The sequence below is a fragment of the Pongo pygmaeus genome, chromosome 6 (genome assembly GCF_028885625.2).
Source record: "Pongo pygmaeus isolate AG05252 chromosome 6, NHGRI_mPonPyg2-v2.0_pri, whole genome shotgun sequence".
Classification (NCBI taxonomy): Eukaryota; Metazoa; Chordata; class Mammalia; order Primates; family Hominidae; genus Pongo; species Pongo pygmaeus.
In genome coordinates, this window is record NC_072379.2 from 13,530,934 (window position 1) to 13,552,183 (window position 21,250).

The window sequence follows — 21,250 nt, forward strand, 5'->3', positions numbered from 1 at the left end:
GAGCAACACTCCATTTAAAAAAAAAAAAAAAGGAAAAATTCTGATGGCAGCATTGGCCCACATGAGCTACTGTCCTTCCTCCAGCATCACTCTATTTCAGAGACAAGAAAAGCACTTGCCCCAGGCCTCAGCCAGTGCACAGCGGGGAAGAAGGCTGTCTGTCTCCAACCTTGCTGGTGTCCTTGCTGTCACCATGCGGTAGGAAGACCACGCTTCTCACATTCACAGGGATGCAGGGAACAGACCAGCTGCTCACACGCAGAGCTGACACACAGCCAACTGGGCCCAACTCGACATTCCTGGGTTTAGCACAGAAAGTTCCATCTCCTGGGAAACCCCTCAGTCCCAGGCCACCTAGGATGGTTGGTCACACTGCAACGCAGGGAGCAATGGGAACAGGAGCCCAGACGCCTCTCTCAGCAGCCCAAAACGCAGACACTCGCAAGGAAGAGAAATGTCCCAAATGTCCATCCTTTGGGTTCAAAAAGTCAACTTCCCTTAATAAGGTGAGAGACGCATCTGTTCACTGCAGCAGTATTCACAATAGCAAAGACATGGAATCAACCCAGGTGTCCATCAGCGGTAGAATGGATAAAGAAAATGTGGTACATGCACACCATGGAATATTATGCAGCCATAAAAAAGAACAAAATCATGTCCTTTGCGGCAACATGGAAATAGCTGGACATCATTATCCTATGCAAATTAACATAGAAACAGAAAACCAAATATTGAATGTTCTCACTTATAAGGGGAGCTAAACGTTGGGTACTCATGGACATAAAGATGCGAATGACAGACGCTGAGGCCTCCAAAAGCAGGGAGAGAGGGGAAAACGAGGGGCTGAAAAACTACTTATTGAGTGCTATGCTCACTACCCGGGTGACGAGATCATTTGTATCCCAAATCTCAGCATCATACAATATACCTTTGTAACAAACCTGCACATGTACCCCCAGAATCTAAAATAAAAGTTAAAATTATTCTTATTTTTGAGACAGAGTCTCACTGTCACCCAGATTGGAGTACCGTGGTGTGATCTCGGCTCACTGCGGCCTCTGCCTCCCATGTCCAAGCGATTCTCCTGCCTCAGCCTCCTGAGTAGCTGGGATTACAGGCGCCCACCACCACGCTCGGCTAATGTTTGTATTTTTAGTAGAGACGGGGTTTCCTCATGTTGGCCAGGCTGGTCTCGAACTCCTGACCTCAAGTGATCCACCCACCTCGGCCTCCCAAAGTGCTGGTATTACAGCCCGGCCTAAAAGTTGAAATTATTAAAGTAATAATAATAATGTGAGAGACTGGAAATCCCCAAAACGCAGGGCTGGGATGGGTGGAGGGAAGTCCGCTGAGAAGATCCCAGGTTACAGTCCGAGAATTGTGGAAGAGCTGCTGTCACATCTGTCCCATCACCCAGCTCCTGATTTTGCTCCACCCACCTGTGAAGCAAGGACGGCTGGTAGCTCAGCTGCTGCCAACACCTGCTGTTCAGTGCCCAGGCTTCTGGGTCCCACCTCATCAGAGGTGACTGCTCCCTGGGCAGCGGGGCCCTGGACACTGTATTTTTTTTTTTTTTTTTTTGAGATGGAGTCTCGCTCTATTGCCCAGACCAGAGTGTAGTGGCATGATCTTAGTTCATTGCAACCTCCACCTCCCAGGTTCAAGCGATTCTCCTGACTCAGCCTCCCAAGTAGCTGGGATTACAGGCGTGCACCACCACACCCGGCTAATTTTTGTATTATTAGTAGAGACAGGGTTTCACCATGTTGGTCAGGCTGATCTCGAACGCCTGACCTCAGGTGATCCACCCGCCTCGGCCTCCCAGAGTGCTGGGATTACAGGCGTCAGCCACCGCGCCTGGCCCTGGACACTGTATTTTTAAGTTCACAGGGGACTCTTATACCCAGCCAGGTGCAGGGCATGGGTCATCTCCAGGGATGTTCCCTATTCCAGACTCCAAGAAGCTCAGCTTCCCTGCCTGCCTGCCGCCTGCCCTGTGTCTTGCCAGGGACTCCTTGCCCAGACAGCAGCAGATTTGCCGGCCGCCGAGAGCTGGAGGCCTGCCCGGACCCTGAGCCAAAAATTAGCCAAGCGCTTGTGGCCACGTCTGAATCAGTGCTGCCCTGACTCAAGGCAGGGCTGCCTCCAGGCTGGGGGACTCCCATGGGAGTCTGGCCCAGAGAGCCCACTTTCTAGCTAGCTCTGGGGCCAGGGTGACAGTGAACTAACAGAAACCCAGCTGTGATTTCCAATCCCAAACACCCTGCACCCGGCGCTCAGGGCCAGTTAGGAGGCTAGCAGAGAGTGAGCTAACAGGCGCGAGCCTATTCTGCAGCCCAAAGCCTGGACGTCTGGAAATAGGTGTTACAAGTTGTTCCCACTGGCTGGTTCTGACCGATTTACCCCAGTGAAGTGCAACCTAGTGGGAGGTGGGAAAAGGGCATGTAGACAAAAGAACAAGGCTAAGACAAAGCTCCTGGCTCGGCCCATTTAAATAAACTCCCTTCCTGGCCGAGCATGGTGGCTCACGCCTATAATTCCAGCACTCTGGGAGGCCAAGAGGGGAGGATGGCTTGAGGCCAGAAGTTCGAGACCAGCCTGGGAAACATGGCAAAATCCTGTCTCTACAAAAAATACAGAAATTAGCCGGGTGTATGCCTGTGGCGCCAGCTACTCGGGAGGCTGAGACGGGAGGATTACTTGAGCCAGGAGTTTGAGGCTGCAGTGAGCTATGATTGTGCCACTGTACTGCAGCCTGGGAGACAGAGCAAGACCCTGTCTCAAAACAACAACAAAGGCCAGGCGTGGTAGCTCACACCTGTAATCCCAGCATTTTGGGAGGCTGAGGTGGGTGGATCACTTGAGGTCAAGAGTTCAAGACCAGCTTGGCTAATATGGTGAAACCCCACCTCTACTAAAAATTTAAAAATTAGCCAGGCACTGTGGTAGGTGCCTGTAGTCCCAGCTACTCAGGTGGCGGAGACAGGAGAATTGCTTGAACCCAGGAGGTGGAGGTTGCTGTGAGCAGAGATCACGCCACTGCACTCCAGCATGGGTGACAGAGTGAGATTCCTTTTCAAAAGAAGAAAAAACCAAAACAAACAAACAAACAAACAAACTCCCCTCCCCCACCCACCACCTTAGATGCCCTTCACAGAGGGGACAGCCAAAGAGGCCCAGAGCCAAAAAAGTAAGTGCCAAGGTGGCATGGAACTTGGCATCTGGCCCAGGGGCTCGGCCATGACTCTCGCTGGCATGGGCTCAGTAGAGCTCAAGGACCGCCCCCTCTGGAGGGAACAGACGGAAGGAGTCACAGGGCTGTTTCCTAAATGCTGGGACCAGTTTAATTCTCACAAGCTCTCATTTTACGGAGGAGGAATTCCCACCCGAAGACCCCACCACAAGGATGTGGCAAAGCCGAAACCTGAGCTCAGGTCATACCAACTAAATCCGGGTTCCCATCACCCCACGACGCAGCCTTCAAGCCCCTTCCCCCCTGGAATGATGACACAGCAGGGGCTTGGCTCTGCACTGCCCAACCCTGCCCGGCAGTGAACAGGGGAGACCACCCAGCTGGGACCCAGGGAAGAGGCAAAGAGGAGACCCCTCAGCAGGGTTCGTTTTTCCTGCCTGGGCTTGTCCTGCACCCAGGGCCAATGTCGCCCTACAGGGCATCTAGAACCCTCCCCTCCTCTTCTCCCCAAGTGTCCCCAGAGCTTCAGAAAAGTCAGTGCTTAAAGGACGATTCAACGAAATAATTTTCTAAAAAGAGACTAAATACATACATACATAAAGAAGCAGGAGTGTACCAGCCTGGGCAACATAGCAAGACCCCACTTCTACAAAAATAAAAAAAATTAGCCAGGTGCGGTTGTCCACACCTGTGGTCCCAGCTACTCAGGAGGCTGAGGCAGGAGGATCACTTGAGCCCAGGAGTTCGAGGCTACAGAGAACTGTGATCATGCCATTGCACTCCAGCCTGGGCGACAGAGCAAGACCCTGCCTCCAAAAATAAAAAATTTTAAAAAGGAAGCATCAATGTGTGTCTGTGTGTCAGAGCATGCAAATGCGATGGGTGTGTGTGTATGAGACAGAAAAGACCACACACATGATGCAAAGAATGAGGACAGTAAAGAAAGGGACACACACACACACACACGAACAACCTCAGCCAGGGTGACACTGAGAGGCCTGGCCCGCTGGCTGGGGAGGGTCACTTGTCTGCACTGGCTTGGGGTTGAACCAAAAAACAAACGTCACAGCTCTCCAACCGGCACACCCATCACCCCACCGAATTTTCTTTTTCTTTTTTAACAAAACAGATAGGGTCTCACTATGTTTCCCAGGCTGGTCTCAAACTCCTGAGCCCAAGCGATCCACCCACCTTGGCCTCCCAAAATGCTGGGGTTACAGGTGTGAGCCACCACGTTAGGCCTACCAAATTTTCAGAAAAGCACCATGAGGTGGTTCTTCTAATCCATGTTACATCTGGGGAGGCTAAGGCTTGGGAGGGGAAGCGTGCTGCTCAAGGTCATTTGTGACACTTGATGGGTCGCCTGTGAGCCAGTTCAGCCCAAGCCCAAGCCCTTCCCCCATGCACCAGCGTGTCCAGGCCTCTCAACAGCAGGGGCACACCTGGGGGCTCCCTCAGCTGGGGGTCTCTCAGGCTTTTTTCACTCTCCACAAGTGGCACGTTCATTCATTCACTCATTCCTCTGTGTGTGCATTCATTCACTAATTCCTTGGTGTGTATATTCATTCCTTTGTGTGTATTCATTCACTCATTCCTTTGTGTGTGCATTCATTCACTAATTCCTTGGTGTGTAGATTCACTCATTCATTCCTTTGTGTGCATTCACTCATTCACTAATTCCTTGGTGTGTACATTCATTCATTCTTTTGTGTGCATTCATTCATTCACTCATTCCTTGGTGTGAACACTCTCATTCATTCCTTGGTGTATGCATTCATTCATCCCTTGGTGTGTGCATTAATTCCTTTGTGTGCATGCATTCATTCATTCATTTCTTGGTGTGTGCATTCATTCATTCCTTGGTGTGTGCATGCATTCCTTTGTGTACATTCATTAATTCCTTTGTGTGCATTCATTCATTTATTCCTTAGTGTATGCACTCATTCATTCATTCCTTGGTGTTTGCATTCATTCCTTTGTGTATATGCATTCATTCATTCCTTGATGTGTGCATTCATTCATTGCTCCCTTCCTTCTTTCTTTCCTTCCTTCCTTCTCTCTCTCCCTCCCCACCCCTTCTCTTCTTCCTTCCTTCCTTCCTTCCTTACCTTCCTCCCTTCCTTCCTTGCACACTTTTGAACCCTCAGGGCGATACTCATTCTCTGCTTATTGGCTCCCGCCTAGGTCATACTGGGTAAGAACAGTGAGGACACCTCCGCCGGGCCATCGGCTGGGACCTAGTCCAAGGCAGTCAGCTGTAAGTGGGGAGGGGCCACCCTGCAAGAGCTCAGCAGGAGCTGGAGGCCTGGGAGGTCGTGGCAAGGCTGGGGGTGGGAGGAACACAGCCTGGGTGCCTTCCCTGGCTTCCCCTCACCACCCCCACTCATTCACTCAACACCTACCAAGAGGCTGCTCTGTGCCAGGCTCCGCCTGCCCTCCTCCAGCTCACAGGGCCAGTGTGTCCAGAGAGAATTACAGGACCAGGCTGGGTGCGATGGCTCATGCCTGTAATCCCAGCACTTTGGGAGGCAGAGGTGGGAGGATCACTTGAGGTCAGGAGTTTGAGACCAGCCTGGCCAACATGGTGAAACCCCATCTCTACTAAAAATACAAAAAATTAGCTGGGGGTGGTGGTACACGCCTCTAGTCCCAGCTACTAGGGAGGCTGAGGCAGGAGAATTGCTAGAACCTGGGAGCTGGAGGTTGCAATGAGCTGAGATCTTGCCACTGCACTCCAGCCTGGGTGAAAGAGTGAGATTCCATCTTATTTAAAAAAAAAAAAAGGAATTACAGTACCATGAAAGAAGGACAAGCAGAGAAGCTCGCCCAGGCACAGAGCTTGACACTGGGGAAAGGGGTTACCTATGTTTTATTTAAACGTTTTATTTACTTAGTTTTGGGGGAGGAGGGGCCTGACAAACAAGGCTTCCCTGAGTTGATGACTGTTGAGGTGGGTTTTGAAGAGTGAATAGGAGTTCTCTGGGTACAGGAGAGGAAGGATAATATACCGTTGTATCCACGGACAGAAGCAAAGGGAAGAAGCTTGGCTTAGAGATATACAACCTTTGCTCTATGAGTAAAGAGAATCATAGAGAATCTTTTGGACAGAATCAACGGAATAAAAAGGCAAACCACAGAATGGGCGAAAATATTTGTAAATAGTATATCGGTAAGGGATTAATATCCGGCATACGCAGACACCTCCTAAAACTCAACAGCTAAGACTGGGCGCAGTGGTTCACGCCTGTAATCCCAGCACTTTGGGAGGCCAAGGTGAGAGGATCACTTGAGGCCAGGAGCTCGAGACCAGCCTGGGCAACAGAGCGAGACATCGTCTCCATTAATAATAATAATCCAATTAAAAAATAGGCAAATGACTTGAGTAGACCTTTCCCCTAAGAAGATATACAAATGGCCAGAAAACAGATGAAAAGATGTCCAACATCACTAAAGATTAGCAAAATGCAAATCTAAACTCCACCTCACACCCACCAGGATACCTACTATAAAAAACACAAGAAGGCGGGGCGCGGTGGCTCACGCCTGTAATCCCAGCACTTTGGGAGGCCAAGGCAGGTGGATCATCTAAGGTCAGGAGTTCGAGACCAGCCTGACCAACATGGTGAAACCCCGCCTCTACTAAAATTACAAAAATTAGCCGGGCACGGTGGCACATGCCTGTAATCCCAGCTACTTGGGAGGCTGAGGCAGGAGAATTGCTTGAACCCAGGAGGCAGAGGATGCAGTGAGCTAAGATCATGCCATTGCACTCCAGGCTGGGCAACAAGAGTGAAACTCTGTCTAAAACAAAAACAAAAAAACAAACAAACAAAATAAACAAAACCACACACAGGAAAAAAACAAGAGCTGGTGAGAACGTGGGGAAATTGGAACCCTGTGCGCTGCTGGTAGGGATGCAAAATGGTACAGGCACTGTGGAAAACAGCATGGCGGTTCCTCAAAAAATTAAAAATAGGACTAGCAGCCAGGTCGAGTGGCTCAGGCCCGTAATCCCAGCACTTTGGGAGGCTGAGGCAGGAGGATTGCTTGAGCTCAGGAGTTTGTTGAGACCAGCCTGGCAAGATCCCATCTCTACAGAAAATACAAAAATTAGCTGGGTGTGGTGGTGCACACCTGTAGTCCCAGCTACTTGGGAAGCTGAGGCGGGAGGATGGCTTGAGCCTGCGGAGGTCGGGGCTGCAGTGAGCTGTGACTGTGCAACTGCACTCCACGTTTCCGCTCTTGCAAATAATGCTGCTATTAACATGAGTATGCAAATCACTTGGCAAACCTGTTTTCAATGATTTGGGGTATATACCCAGAGGTGGAACTGTTGAATTGTATAGTAGTTCTGTTTTTATATTTTATTTTATTTAGAAAGGGTCTCACTCTGTTGCCCAGGCTGGATTGCAGTGGTGTGATCATAGCTCACTGCAGCCTCAAATTCCTGGGTTCAAGCCATCTTCCCACCTCAGCCTTCCACACAGCTGGGACTACAGGTGTGCACCGCCATGGCTGGCTAATTTTAAATTTTTTTGTAGAGATGGGGTCTTGCTATGTTGCCCAGGCTGGCCTTGAACGCCTGGCCTCAAACAATCCTCCCACCTCAGCCTCCCAACGTGCTGGGATTATAGGCATAAGCCACCATGCCCGGCCTTAATATAATGTTTCAAAATGGGGGGAGGGGGGAAGAGAGGAAGTGTTTGGTTGTTCTCATTGTCCACTGTCGACTAGAGAGGACACTCAGTGACCTTTGCTGGAATAGAGTGGAGAGAGGGAGGGGGCACCTAACAAGCACATCTCTGCCCCAGAGGTAAGTGTGAGCACTAGCAACTCAACACACACATGCATGCACACTCACACGCACACCCACAAGCACACATACATGCACATCCACACGCACGCACACACATGCATGCACACTCACACGCACACCCACAAGCACACATACATGCACATCCACACGCACGCACACACATGCATGCACACCCACACGTGCACACACACCCACACACCCACATGTGCACACACCCCCACACGCACACACCCCCACATACATGCACACCCACACGCACACCCACATGAACACACACGCACACCCACACTCAAATGCATACACACATATGCACACACATTGACACCCACAGGCACACCCACCCACATATATGCACACGCACATACCCACATACATGCACATACACACACGCACACCCACACACACGCACGCACATACATGCATACCCACATGCACACCCACGTACACACACGCATACCCACTCACATGCATACACACATATGCAGACACCCACACACACATACGCACGCATAGCCACTCACATGCATACACACATATGCACACATACTTGTGCACACAATGCACTCACACACATGCACTCACACACATATGCACACATGCACTCACATGCATACACACATATGCACACACGTGTGCACATATGCACACTCACACACACACACTAGTCCAAGTCCTCCTGGGGCCAGTCCCAGCACAGTCTGAATGCAGTGAAAACCTTCACAGAGAAGGTGGCTGGCCCCAGCTGCAGTCGTGCTGGGACACAGAGATGCGCAGGGCATGACCTCACCCTCGAAAGGCTCACTGTCCCATCAGGAGTCACACCACAGAGCGAGCTGAACCCGTCTTCCCTCCAGAGCCCCACACACCAGCCTGCAGGCCCCCGGGTGGGCCTTGCACTCTCGCTCAGGCCTTTGCACCTGCTGTGCTCTTTTTAATGCCCTTCCCCGCTGCTGCCTCCCTCTTAGCTGTTGTGGGCTCGTCCCGTTGTGCCCCTCGGATGGGCTCCCTCAGCCCCTCCTTCCCTCCTCCTCCAGGATGTGGAGGCGTCAGAGTCCCCATGCACCGGCTCCTGGAGAACAGGGCTGATTGCTTTCATCCTTGTGTGCCCAGGCCTGCTACACATAACAAGTCCTGGAAAAGCCTCCGAAGAGAAGGGCCGTTGATGCAGGTTTGGAAGAATCACGAGACATGAAGAAGGTGAGTGGCGAGGGATGGGGCAGCCCAGACAGAGGGGACAGCTCGGGCAAAGGCACTAAGGCACGAGTGAGCCCGATGGGGTGCGGCGTCCGTGGTGGGGCTGGCAGGCAGTGGAGCAGAACGCCAAAGTGCTCTTGGCACAGACTGCAGTCAGATTCTGGGGCTGTCCAGCGGGAAATGCTCTGAGACTGTCCTAGCCTCAGCCGAGAGCCTGGGCCTGGGCTCTGGAGGGCCCTGTCCCACCCTTCCCAAAGGGGACTCGCCCACCTGGAGCCTGCACCCACTCTCCCACCCCAGACACCTGGGTACTCAGACCTCTGGAATCCAGCTGGCAGATACACCCCCATTCTGGGGCCCCAGGGCCCTCTTCTCTGGTCCATCCTCCTGCAATACATTCTTTGGCCAGATGTGGTGGCTCATGCCTGTAATCCAGCACTTTGAGAGGCTGAGGCAGAAGGACTGCTTGAGGCCAGGAGTTCAAGACCAGACTGGGTAACACAGTGAGACCCCCATCTCTACAAAAAATTTTTAAAATTACCTAGGCATGGTAGTGCATATCTGTAGTCCAAGCTACTGGGGAGGCTGAGGCAAGAGGACCACTTGAGCCCAGGAAGTGGAGGCTACAGTGAGCTGTGATCACACCACTGCGCTCCAGCCTGAGGGACAGACCGACCCTGTCTCTAAAAAATAAATAAGTAAGTTTGTTTTTGTTTTTTTTTTTTAAATAGAAATGGGAGTTTCCCTATATTGCCCAGGCTGGTCTCGAACTCCTGGGCTCAAAGGATCTTCCCACCTCGGCCCCTCAAAGTGAAAAAAATAAATAAATAAGTTCTTAATACTTCTCCCAACAAGTGGTGTCATCTAATTCTCTCCTCTTGAACGTGATTTGAATAAGGACCCACTTTGAACCAACAGAATGTGTGGGCAGCGCCAACACGTGACCTCTGCAGCCAGGTCCCCAAAGGCGCTAGACTTCCCCCAGCCGCTCACTCACTCTCAGACCCTTGCCCCTGGACTCTGAGCCGACACGTGGGAAGCCCGGCTATCCTGAGGCCACCGTGCTGGAGGGGCCAAGGGGCATCAGAGAAGCCCAAGGGGCCCCGGCTGTTCCTCGGCTCAGGCCCCGGGCCAGCGAGTGAAACATCTTCAAAATGACCTCAAGCCCTGCTAACTTTTTATTTAGAGACGGGATCTCGCTCTGTTGCCCAGGCTGGAGTGCCGTGGTGCGATCCTAGCTCACTGCAGCCTCCAACTCCTGCCGGCAACCTTTTGACGGCAATTGTAGGAGAGATTGAGTAAGACCCATCTGGCTGAGCTCAGACAACTCTCACACTGTCAAGAGTAAAAGAAGAAATGACTATTGTTTGACACTACTGATGTTGGGCTATTGGTTTATGCAGTCCAAGATAAATAACGGATGCACCCTGAGGGCACACCAGGCTGACGCTGCTGTACCCCCCAAGCGGGGGGGCAGCTGTTTGGGAGAGTGGACACGGCTTGAGCTCAGGAGTTCGAGACCAGCCTGGGTAATATGGCAAGACCCCATCTCAACGAAAAATTAAAAAAATCAGCTGGGTGTGGTGGCGCATGCCTGTAGTCCCAGCTGCTCGGGAGGCTGAGATGGGAGGATCCCCTGAGCCCAGGAGGTCAAGGCTGCAGTGAGCCAAGATCACACCACTGCACTCCAGCCTAGATATATGGCTTAGGGAGTCCACATAAATGAGAATAAGGTCCCCTCAGAGGGGACAGAGCCAAGGTGGGTCAGCTGGGATCTTCCACTTGTCTCCTTTACCTGGCCGGCATCTATCACAGGAGAAACTGCCTACTAGAATGGCTGCTGGAGTTTGCCCTTAGAGACCCGAGATAGGCTCAAAAAAATGACCCCCAAAAGACAGCCACGTCCTAATCCCCGGAGCCTGTGTTACCTTATATGGCAAAATCACTTTGCAGATGTGATTAAGGATCTTGAGGTAGGGGATTATTCTGGCTTAGCCGGGTAGGCTCTAAATGCCATCACATGCATCCTTATAAGAAGAGGTCATGGCCGGGTGCAGTGCCTCATACCTGTAAGCCCAGCACTTTGAGAGGCCGAGGTGGGAGGATTGCTTGAGCCCAGGAGTTTGAGACCAGCCTGGGAAACATAGTGAGAACCCATCTCTACAAAAAATAAAAAAAAAATTAGCTGGGTGTGGTGGAGCATGCCTGTAGTCCCAGTTACTCGGGAGGCTGAGATGGGAGGATCACCTGAGCCCAGGAGGTCAAGGATGCTGTGAGCTGGGATCATGTCACTGCCCTCCAGCCTGAGCAAGAGAGTGAGACCCCTATCTCAAAAAAAAAAAAAGAAGAGGTCATGCCAGGCACAGTGGCTCATTCCTGTAATCCCAGTGCTTTGGGAGGCCAAGGCAGGAGGATCACTTCAAGTCAGGAAGATCACTTGAGGCTAAGAGTTTGAGACTAGCCTGGGCGACACAGCAAGACCCCAGCTCTACAAAAATTTTTTAAAAATAGGGTAGAGGAAGACTGGACATCCATATAAAAGAGAATTCCAAGTGAAGATGAAGTAGAGAGAGATTGGAAGATTCTGGCCTTGAAGACTGGAGTGATGCGGCCACAAGCCCAGGAGTGCTGGCAGCCCCCAGGAGCTAGAAGAGGCCAGGAACAGATTCCCCCCAAGAGCCTCTGGAGGGAGCATGGCACTGTCGGCACCTTGATTTTGGCCCAATGGTAATGACTTTGGACCTTTGGCCTCCAGAACTGTGAGAATAGAAATTTCTCTTGTTCTCATAAAAACATGGGCAAAGGACATGAACAGACACTTTTCAAAAGATGTACATGCAGCCAACAATCTTATGAAAAAAGACTCAACATCACTGATCATGAGTGAAATGCAAATCACAACCACAATGAGATAACATCTCACACCAGTCAGAATGGCTATTATTAAAGTCAAAAAATGACAGATGCTGGGCCAGGCGTGGTGGCTCATGCCTGTAATCCCAGCACTTTGGGAGGCCAAGGCGGGCGGATCACGAGGTCAGGAGATCAAGACCATCCTGGCTAACATGGTGAAACTCAGTCTCTACTAAAAATACAAAAAATTAGCCAGGCGTGATGGCAGGTACCTGTAGTCCCAGCTACTCGGGAGGCTGAAGCAGAAGAATGGCGTGAACCCGGGAGGTAGAGCTTGCAGTGAGCCGAGATCGCGCCACTGCACTCCAGCCTAGGCGACAGAGTGAGACTCTGTCTCAAAAAAAAAAAAAAAAAAAAAAAATTAGCCAGGCATGGTGGTGCATGCCTGTAATCCCAGCTACTCGGGAGGCTGAGGCAGGAGAAGTGCTTGAACCCAGGAAGTAGAGGTTGCAGTGAGCTGAGATTGCACCACTGCATTCCAGCCTGGACGACAGAGTAAGACTCCGTCTCCAAACAAAAACAAAAACAAACAAAACAAAAAAATAACAGATGCTGGTGAGGTTGTGGAGAAAAAGGAACACTTATACACTGTTGTAAATTAGTTCAGCCATTGTGGAAGACAGTGTGGTGATTCCTCAAAAACCTAAAGACAGAAATACCATTGGACCCGGCAATCCCTTACTGGGTATATACCAAAGGAATAGAAATCATTCTATAATAAAGACACAGGCACATGTATGTTTACTGCAGCACTATTCACAACAGCAAAAACATGGAATCAACCTAAATGCCCATCAATGATAGACTGGATAAAGAAAATGTGGTACATATACACCACGGAATACTATGCAGCCACAAAAAAGAACGAGATCATGTTCTTTGCAGGGACATGGATGGAGCTGGAGGCCATTATCCTTAGCAAACTAACACAAGAACAGAAAACCAAATACTGCATGTTCTCACTTATAAGTGGGAGCTGAACAATGAGAACACATGGACACAGAGAGCGGGGCAACACACACTGGGGCCTTTCAGAAGGTAGAGGGTGGGAGGAGAGAGAATATCACAAGAAATAACTATTGGGTACTGGGCTTAATACCTGGGGGAAAAAAGAATCTGTACAACAAACCCCCATGACACAAGTTTACCTATGTCACAAACCTGCACTTGTACCCAAGAACCTTAAAGTAAAAAAAAAAAAAAAAAAAAAAAATTTTTTTTTTTTCTCCCTCACTCCGTCACCCAGGCTGGAGTGCAGTGGTGGGATCTCAGCTCACTGCAACCTCCGCCTCCAGGGTTCAGGCGATTCTCATGCCTCAGCCTCCTGAGTAGCTGGGATTACAGGTGCCCGCCACCACGCCCATCTAATTTTTGTATTTTTAGTAGAGATGGGGTTTCACCATGTTGGCCAGAATGGTCTTGAACTCCTGACCTCATGATCTGCCCACCTTAGCCTTCCAAAGTGCTGGGATTACAGGCATGAGCCACCGCGCCCGGCCTGAAATTTCTGTTGTTTTAAGGCACCAAGTCTGTGGCCGGTGTTACAGCAGCTTCAGGAAATTAACACCGGCTCCTTCACTGGCTGTACCCCACCTCACAAAGACAGTCCACATCCTCAGCGCCTTGGACGCTCAGTCCTCAGCTCAGACCTCTGCAAAGCTCAGGCCTGGGTTTGCTGGAGAGCTCTCCAATCTCTTCCCCGTTGGAAGCGCCACTAGAAAGAGCCGGATTTTTCTGGACACCAGGGAAGCGTCTCTGTGATTCAAGTCTCACTGCCCTATGGACCAGCTGGGGCGTTGGAGCTGATGGAGAAAAAAAAAATACACCCAACCACGTAAAAGGCAAAGGCAAGCACACACCCCACCCAAACACGGCCCCCGCACCATCCGCTGCCATATGCTTGTTTCTTGAAAAAGAAGCTTGAGAGAACAAACAAAAAAGAAATTTCTCCCCTTCTGGAAGGCGGGGGGGTATCCTTTCTCCCCAGCAGCCTCAGCCTCCCACTGAATACTCCCTCTCTAGTCCCAGAGGCTCCACAGTGGGGGTAGAGTGGCCTGGGGGTCCTGGATTCCTACCCTCCCCCCCCAACACTGTCACTGTAGCTGGGAAGAACATTGCCAGTCACAGCCCTGGCCTTCCATTCGTATCTGCTCAGGCCAGGCTCTGGGCTGGGCAGCGGGAGGGGGTCTTACACCCAGCCGCAGTGCAGTAGAAGGCAGTCTGGGGTCATGGTTAAGACACCTGGGGTCTCACTGGGCGCAGTGGCTCATGCCTGTAATCCCAGTGCTTTGGGAGGCTAAGGCAGGAGGATCAAGCCCAGGAGTTCAAGATCAGCCTGGGCAACACAGTGAGACCCCATCTCTACAAAAAAACAAAAAAGTTAGCCAGGTGTGGTGGTGCGTGCCTGTTGTCCCAGCTACTCGGGATGCTGAGGCAGGAGGATAGCTTGAGCCTGGGAGGTCAAGGCTGCAATGAGCTATGACTGCAGCACTGCAGTCCAACTTAGGGGACAGAGCTAGACCCTGCCAAAAAAAAAAAAAAAATCTGAGTTCCAGTCCTGGATCTGACCCCAAAAGCTGTCCTCCAAGTCCTCTGCCCCACTCCCTGCTAACAGAATCCCCCCATTGTGTCCTGGTATCTAAAGATGGGACAATCTTTGCTGGGTTGTCCCAACAACCAGTGCTCGGGGCAGCTGGGCCCTCCCAGTCCCTGGAGAAAATCTGACGATTCTCCAAGGCTCAGAGCAAGGCACTCCTTTTCCCCTAGCTGGAACAGGTATAAGGAGAGGCCGGAACCCAATTCTGGCCACTGAGACATGAGGGACTTCTAGGAGAGCTGTCCTTGCCCTTAGAAAGGAACTGAAACCAGGCCAGGAGCGGTGGCTCACACCTGTAATCCCAGCAGTTTGGGAGGCCAAGGTGGGCAGATCACCTGAGGTCAGGAGTTTGAGACCAACCTAGCCAACATGGCAAAACCCTGTCTCTACTAAAAATACAAAAATTAGCCAGGTGTGGTGGTACACGCCTGTAATCCCAGCTACTTGGGAGGCTGAGGCAGGAGAATCGCTTGAACCCGGGAGGCGGAGGTTGCAGTGAGCCGAGATCACACCATTGTACTCCAGCCTGGGCGACAGAGCGAGACTCCGTCTCAAAAAAAAAAAGGGACTGAAACCAGGGATGTCCTCCTTCTGCATGTGACACCCCGACCATGACAGCCAACTAGAGACATGAAAAGAATCAGCCCGGGAGGTGAGCGTATCTGAGGATGGCAGGGTGAACTCGTGGAAGAACTTGGTCCTGTATGACCCCAGATCTGCCATCTCTAAGCTTTGGGTGAGACAGTAAAAGTCCATTTTTTTTTTGGGGGGGTGGACAGAGTCTTGCTCTGTTGCCCAGGCTGGAGTGCAGTGGCACGATCTTGGCTCACTGCAACCTCTGCCTCCTGGGTTCAAATGATTCTCCTGCCTCAGCCTCCTGAGTAGCTGGGATTACAGGAACCCAACAGCACACCTGGCTAATTTTTGTATTTTTAGTAGAGACGGGGTTTTGTTATGTTGGCCAGGCTGGTCTTGAACTCCTGACCTCAGGTGATCTGCCACCTCGGCCTCCCAAAGTGCTGGGATTACAGGAATGAGTCACCGCGCCCAGGCGAAAGTCCGTATTTCTTAAGGCACTCTTAGTAGAGGTTTCTTTTCTTCTTTCCTTTTTTTCCCCCCAGGACTACAGTTTCTTTTCTCTCTCTCTCTCTCTTTTTTTTTTCTGTCACCCAGGCTGGAGTGCAGTGATGCAATCATAGCTAACTGCAGCCTCGATCTTGATCTCTCCTAGACTCAAGCAATCCTCCAGCCTCAGCCTCCCAAGTAGCCGGGACTACGGGCACCTGCCACCACACCTGGCTCACTTAAAAAATCTTGTTAGAGACAGGGTCTCACTATGTTGCCCAGGCTGGTTCTGAACTCCTGGTCTCAAGCAATCCTCCTGCCTTGGCCTCCCAAAGTGATGGGATTACAGGCGTGGGCCACCGTGCCCAGTCAGAGGTTTCTTTCATTTGCAGCTAAAAGCATCCTGCTTAAGTCAGTCTTTACCAGTTGTAAAGTCACCCATTTGTTTTTGACTCCAGGTCTATTTTACAATTCCTTTCCAACTGCAGCTGAAGAGCCTACATCCGATTTTGATACCCAGAGCAAGATTCTAAGATTCTGAGTGTGCTACAATTCTTTATTTTGAGACAGGGTCTCGCTCTGTCTCTAGGCTGGAGTGAAGTGGGTGTGATCATAGCTCACTGCAGCCTCCAACTCCTGGGATCAAGCGATCCTCCCGCCTCAGCCTCCTGAGTAGCTGGGACCAGCGCGTGCGTTGCCACACCCAGCTAAGTGTTTATTTTTAGTTTTTAGAGATAGGGTCTCACCGTGTTGCCCAGGCTGATCTTGAACTCCTGGCCTCAAGCGATCTTCTCACCTTGGGCTCCCAAAGTGCTAGATTATGAGTGTGAGCCACTGCACCCAGCTAACTTTATTTTTTATGCTGAGGGCTCCATCTCTAGTCCCGCCACCCTTTTACCGTGATGTTTGAGGAGGCACAATATTCTGAAAAAAATGGAAGTGATGGAAACAAAATGGAAAATTTGAAAAGATTAAAATATAAGTAATTCTTTTAAAAATGTCCTCTATATTTCTGAAGCATCTTTGTTAGTTTAAAATATAAAAATGCATTATGTATAAGTTGTTTTGTTCAACATTGCCACAGATCTGCTGTATCAAATTCAAAACTACAGTTTATTCAGAAGTCACCAATTTTAGATTTAATCACATTTTAAATGTTTAACATCTTTGTTACCAATGGAATTACAGTGTTTTGGGCTTTAAATAAGCTAGGCTTTCTTGTATATTTTTAAAAATTGTTTAAGTAATGTGGATAATTTATCTTTCTCTGGCTTTAAAAAAAATTTCCTAGAGATTGCAAAAACAGTCTACGGCCCCACCACCCTGAAAGAACCTGATCTCATCTGATCTCAGAAGCTAAGCAGAGTCGGGTCTGGTTAGTTCTTTGATAGGAGACTGCAAAAAACAGGTGTTAAACTTTGGGTGACTTAGTATTTCTTACAATATCAAGTAGAACTGGAAAGCCTTCACATTCAGAAAGGGAATAGAGACAAAGAGAAAAGTTATCTTGGCCAGGTGCAGTGGCTCACGCCTGTAATCCCAGCACTTTGGGAGGCTGAGGCGGTCGATAACCTGAGGTCTGAAGTTCAAGACCAGCCTGGCCAACATGGCGAAACCTCATCTCTACTAAAATATAAAAATTAGCCCTGCATGGTGTTGGGTGCCTGTAATTCTAGCTACTCGGGAGGCTGAGGCAGGGAGAATCACGTGAACCTGGGAGGTGGAGGTTGCAGTGAGCCAAGATCGCGCCACTGCACTCCCTCCTGGGTGACAGAGACTCCATCTCAAAAGAAAAAAAGAAAGGAAAAGTTATCTTTTAATTCTCTCATCTACATCACTGAGTCCAACTTTTGATAACTTTTGTCTAACGCGTCTCATTTCTTTGTTTTTAGAGACAGGGTCTTGCTATGTTGTCCAGGCTGGTTTCGAACTCCTGGGCTCAAGGGATCTTCCCCACACCACCCTCAGTCTCCTGAGTAGCTGGGACTACAGGTGCACACAACCACGCTTGGCTAATTTTTTTCATTTTTTTTGTAGAGACGTGGTCTTGCTATGTTGCTCAGGCTGGTCCTGAACTCCTAGGCTCAAGCAAACCTCCTGCCTTAGCTTCCTGAGTAGCTGGGACTATAGGCATAAGCCACCATGCCCAGCTGAACGTGCTGGGATTGTGAGGCGGACAGATGCTGTGTGGCTGGTACCTCAATCCCCATATAACCAACTTCTCCCTTGCTTTCCTCTTCTGTAGGGGCCACAACACAAAATCCTCCTGTTCCTATACTCTTGCAGCCAGAGATGACCACAAGACACAGTCTAACCAGTGAGGCATTCCCAAACAAAAGAGCAGAGTTTCCCTGGAAGCAGGCAATGAGGGGCTCAATCCCTTACTCCCTATGCCCTGCCTGGTGGCTGACATCCGCTTTAGGCCAGAATGACCAAAGCCCTCGGCCAGAGGAGAGAGAGAGAGACGGCGCAGGCCCCTCTGATGTGCCTGAGCAGCTGCCTGTGGCTGGACCACCCACCCATGCCTCCTGTTACACGAGACACCCCTCTCTCCTAAGCCTCTGTTTCTCAGGTTGCTTGCAACAAACACATTCCTAACAGAAACAGACTCCACAGCGATGCGGGCGGATCACTTGAGGTCAGGAGTTTGAGACCAGCCTGGCCAACATGGTGAAACCACATCTCTACTAAAAATACAAAAATTAGCTGGGTGTGGTGTTGGGCACCTATAATCCCAGCTACTCAGGAGGCTGAGGCAGGAGCACTGCTTGAACCTGGGAGGCGGAGGTTGCAATGAGCCAAGATCATGCCACTGCACTCCAGCCTGGGTGACAGGGCAAGACTCCATCTCAAAAAAAGAAAGAAACAGATTCCATGGGATGCATTTTCTTTTCTTTCTTTTTTTTTTTTTCTTTTTAAGACAGGGTCTCACCCGGGCTGGAGTGCACAGGCGCGATCATAGCTCACCGTAGCCCCACTTTCCTGGACTCAAGCAATTCTCCTGCCTCAGGCTCACAAGTAGCTGGGACTACATGAGTGCACCACCACACCCGGCTAATTTTTAAAAAAATTTTTAGTAGAGACGGAGTCTTGCTATGTTGCCCAGGCTGGTCTCAAACTCCTGCCCTCAAGTGATCCACCCGCCTTGGCCTCTCAAAGTGTCGGGATTATAGGTGTGAGCCACTGCTCCCAGCTGCATCTATTTTTTTTTTTTTTTTTGAGATGGAGTCTCACTCTTTCGCCCAGGCTGGACTGCAGTGGCACTATCTCGGCTCACTGCAAGCTCCGCCTCCCAGGTTCACGCCATTCTCCTGCCTCAGCTTCCCGAGTAGCTGGGACTACAGGCGTCCGCCACCACGCCCGGCTAATTTTTTGTATTTTTAGTAGAGACAAGGTTTCACCGTGTTAGCCAGGATGGTCTTGATCTCCTGACCTCATGATCCGCCTGCCTCGGCCTCCCGAAGTCCTGGGATTACAGGCGTGAGCCACCGTGCCCCGCCAGCTGCATCTATTTTTAAAGGCCTCAGTCTCCAAGACTCCTCTGATGAATTCCACTGTCCATCAATCCTGGCCATTGAGGAAAGTGTGTCCAAACATCCATTCCAGGTTTCTCCTGCAGCAGCCCCACTGCTGCCTCCTCTGGGGCATCTGTAGCTAGAGGATGTCTTGATGCACATCCCTCTGGCATGATCCCACTCACAAGCCTCTTTCCTGCACCCTAAGCCACCCAGCTCCGGGCCCTTGGTCAGAGGTGTCGGGAGGTGGCATGCCTCCCACCCACGCATCTGAGGCCAGAAGAAGTCTCAGTGGGATTCTGGAAGGATGGACTCAAGCATTGGATAAGGGGTTGAAAGAGGCGATTTCTCAGATCCACTCCAGATTTGAGATCCCTCATTACACAAGGTTGTTAAAATAAAACAGTAATAGTCTCAAAGACACATCTGTACAGCCATGTCCATAGGATCAGCATTCACAATAGCCAAAAGGCAGAAACCGTCCCAGCGTCCGATGATGAATGGATAAAAAAACTCAGTCTATCCATACAATGGAATATTACTGAGCCTTAAAAAGGAAAGACAGGCTGGGCGCGGTGGCTCATGACTGTAATCCTAACATTTGGGAGTCTGAGGTGGGTGGATCACCTGAGGTCAGGAGTTTGAGACCAGCCTGGCCAACATGGTGAAATCTCGTCTCTACTAAAAATACAAAAATTAGCCAGGTGTGGTGGCAGGTGCCTGTAATCACAGCTACTCGGGAGACTGAGGCAGGAGAATCGCTTGAACCCGGGGGGCAGAGGTTGCAGCGAGCCAAGATCGCACCACTTCACTCCAGCCTGGGTGGGTGAAAGAGTGAGACTCCATCTCAAAAAAAAAAAAAAAAAAGAAGGATGGCCGGGTGTGGTGGCTCACGCTTGTAATCTCAGTACTTTGGGAGGCTGAGGCAGGAGGATCACTTGAGCCTGGGAGGTGGAGGTTGCAGTGAGCTGAGGTCACACTACTGCACTCCAGCCTGGGTGACAGAGTGAGACCCTGTCTCAATTTAAAAATAAAAAAAAGACCATCATGTTAGGCCCGGTGATGCATATACCATCTCTCCAAATTCTTGACTCCACGGCTTTGGTTCCTGAAGACCCAAGTCCAGGTTCACTGCCATGACGCTGACAGAGAATTTAGGGACACAGGCTTTCAGCCAACACAAGGGAACATTCCTAATGGGAAGAACTGTCCCAGAATGGAAGAACAAGCTGCTGTGTGGGCACTGAGTCTCCATCCCTGGGGGCTGCTCAGTGGAAGCTGCCCACTTATCAAGGCCTCTCAGAGGGTCTTTGCACCTGGGAGACTCTGGCTCTATCTACACGGCTCCTTCCTTCCACCAAGAAATCTGGCCTGGGGGTAATTCAGGCAGAGCAGAAGTGAGACAGTGCATTTTTGCTCCACTTAGAAATGAGCCAAGTTGGTAAATAAATTTTTTTTTTTTTTTAAAGAGACACAGTCTTGCTCTGCCACCTAGGCTGGAATGCAATGGCGTGATTATGGCTCACTGCACCCTCAAATTCCTGGACTCAAGCCATCTGCCGGCCTCAGCCTCCCGAGTAGCTCCCTGCTAATTTTTTAAAAAATGTTTTGTAAAGATGGAGTCTCGCTCTGTCACCCAGGCTGGAATGCAGTGGCGTGACCACGGCTCACTGCAGCCTCAAATTCCTGGACTCCAGCCATTCGCCTGCCTCAGCCTCCCAAGTAGCTGGGGCTACAGGTGCGTGCTGCCACGCCTGGTTTTTAAAATATTTTTGTAGAGACAGTCTTGCTCTGCCACCCAGCCTGGAGTGCAGTGGTGCAATCATAGCTCATTGCAGCCTCAAATTCCTGGGCTCAAGCGATCCTTTCCCTCAGCCTCGCAAGTAGCTGGGACTGCAGACACATGCCACCATGCCCAGCTAATTAAAAAAAAAATTTTTTTTGTAGAGATGGGGCCC

General features: G+C 50.4%; 1 protein-coding gene across 11 annotated transcripts in view; it reads right to left on the reverse strand.

The window, feature by feature from the left end:
- Positions 1-21,250, reverse strand: part of GTF2IRD1 (GTF2I repeat domain containing 1) — a 150,759-nt gene that overhangs the window by 98,904 nt on the left and 30,605 nt on the right. Inside the window, exon 1 of one of the 11 annotated variants that reach the window (XM_063668261.1) lies at positions 11,271-11,357. The exons of the other annotated variants lie outside the window; for them this stretch is intronic. Coding sequence (XP_063524331.1) covers positions 11,271-11,348 — 78 coding nt within the window. The 5' untranslated portion in view covers positions 11,349-11,357. Of the gene's footprint in view, positions 1-11,270; positions 11,358-21,250 lie in introns of those variants that run through there. 11 annotated transcript variants of the gene reach the window in all.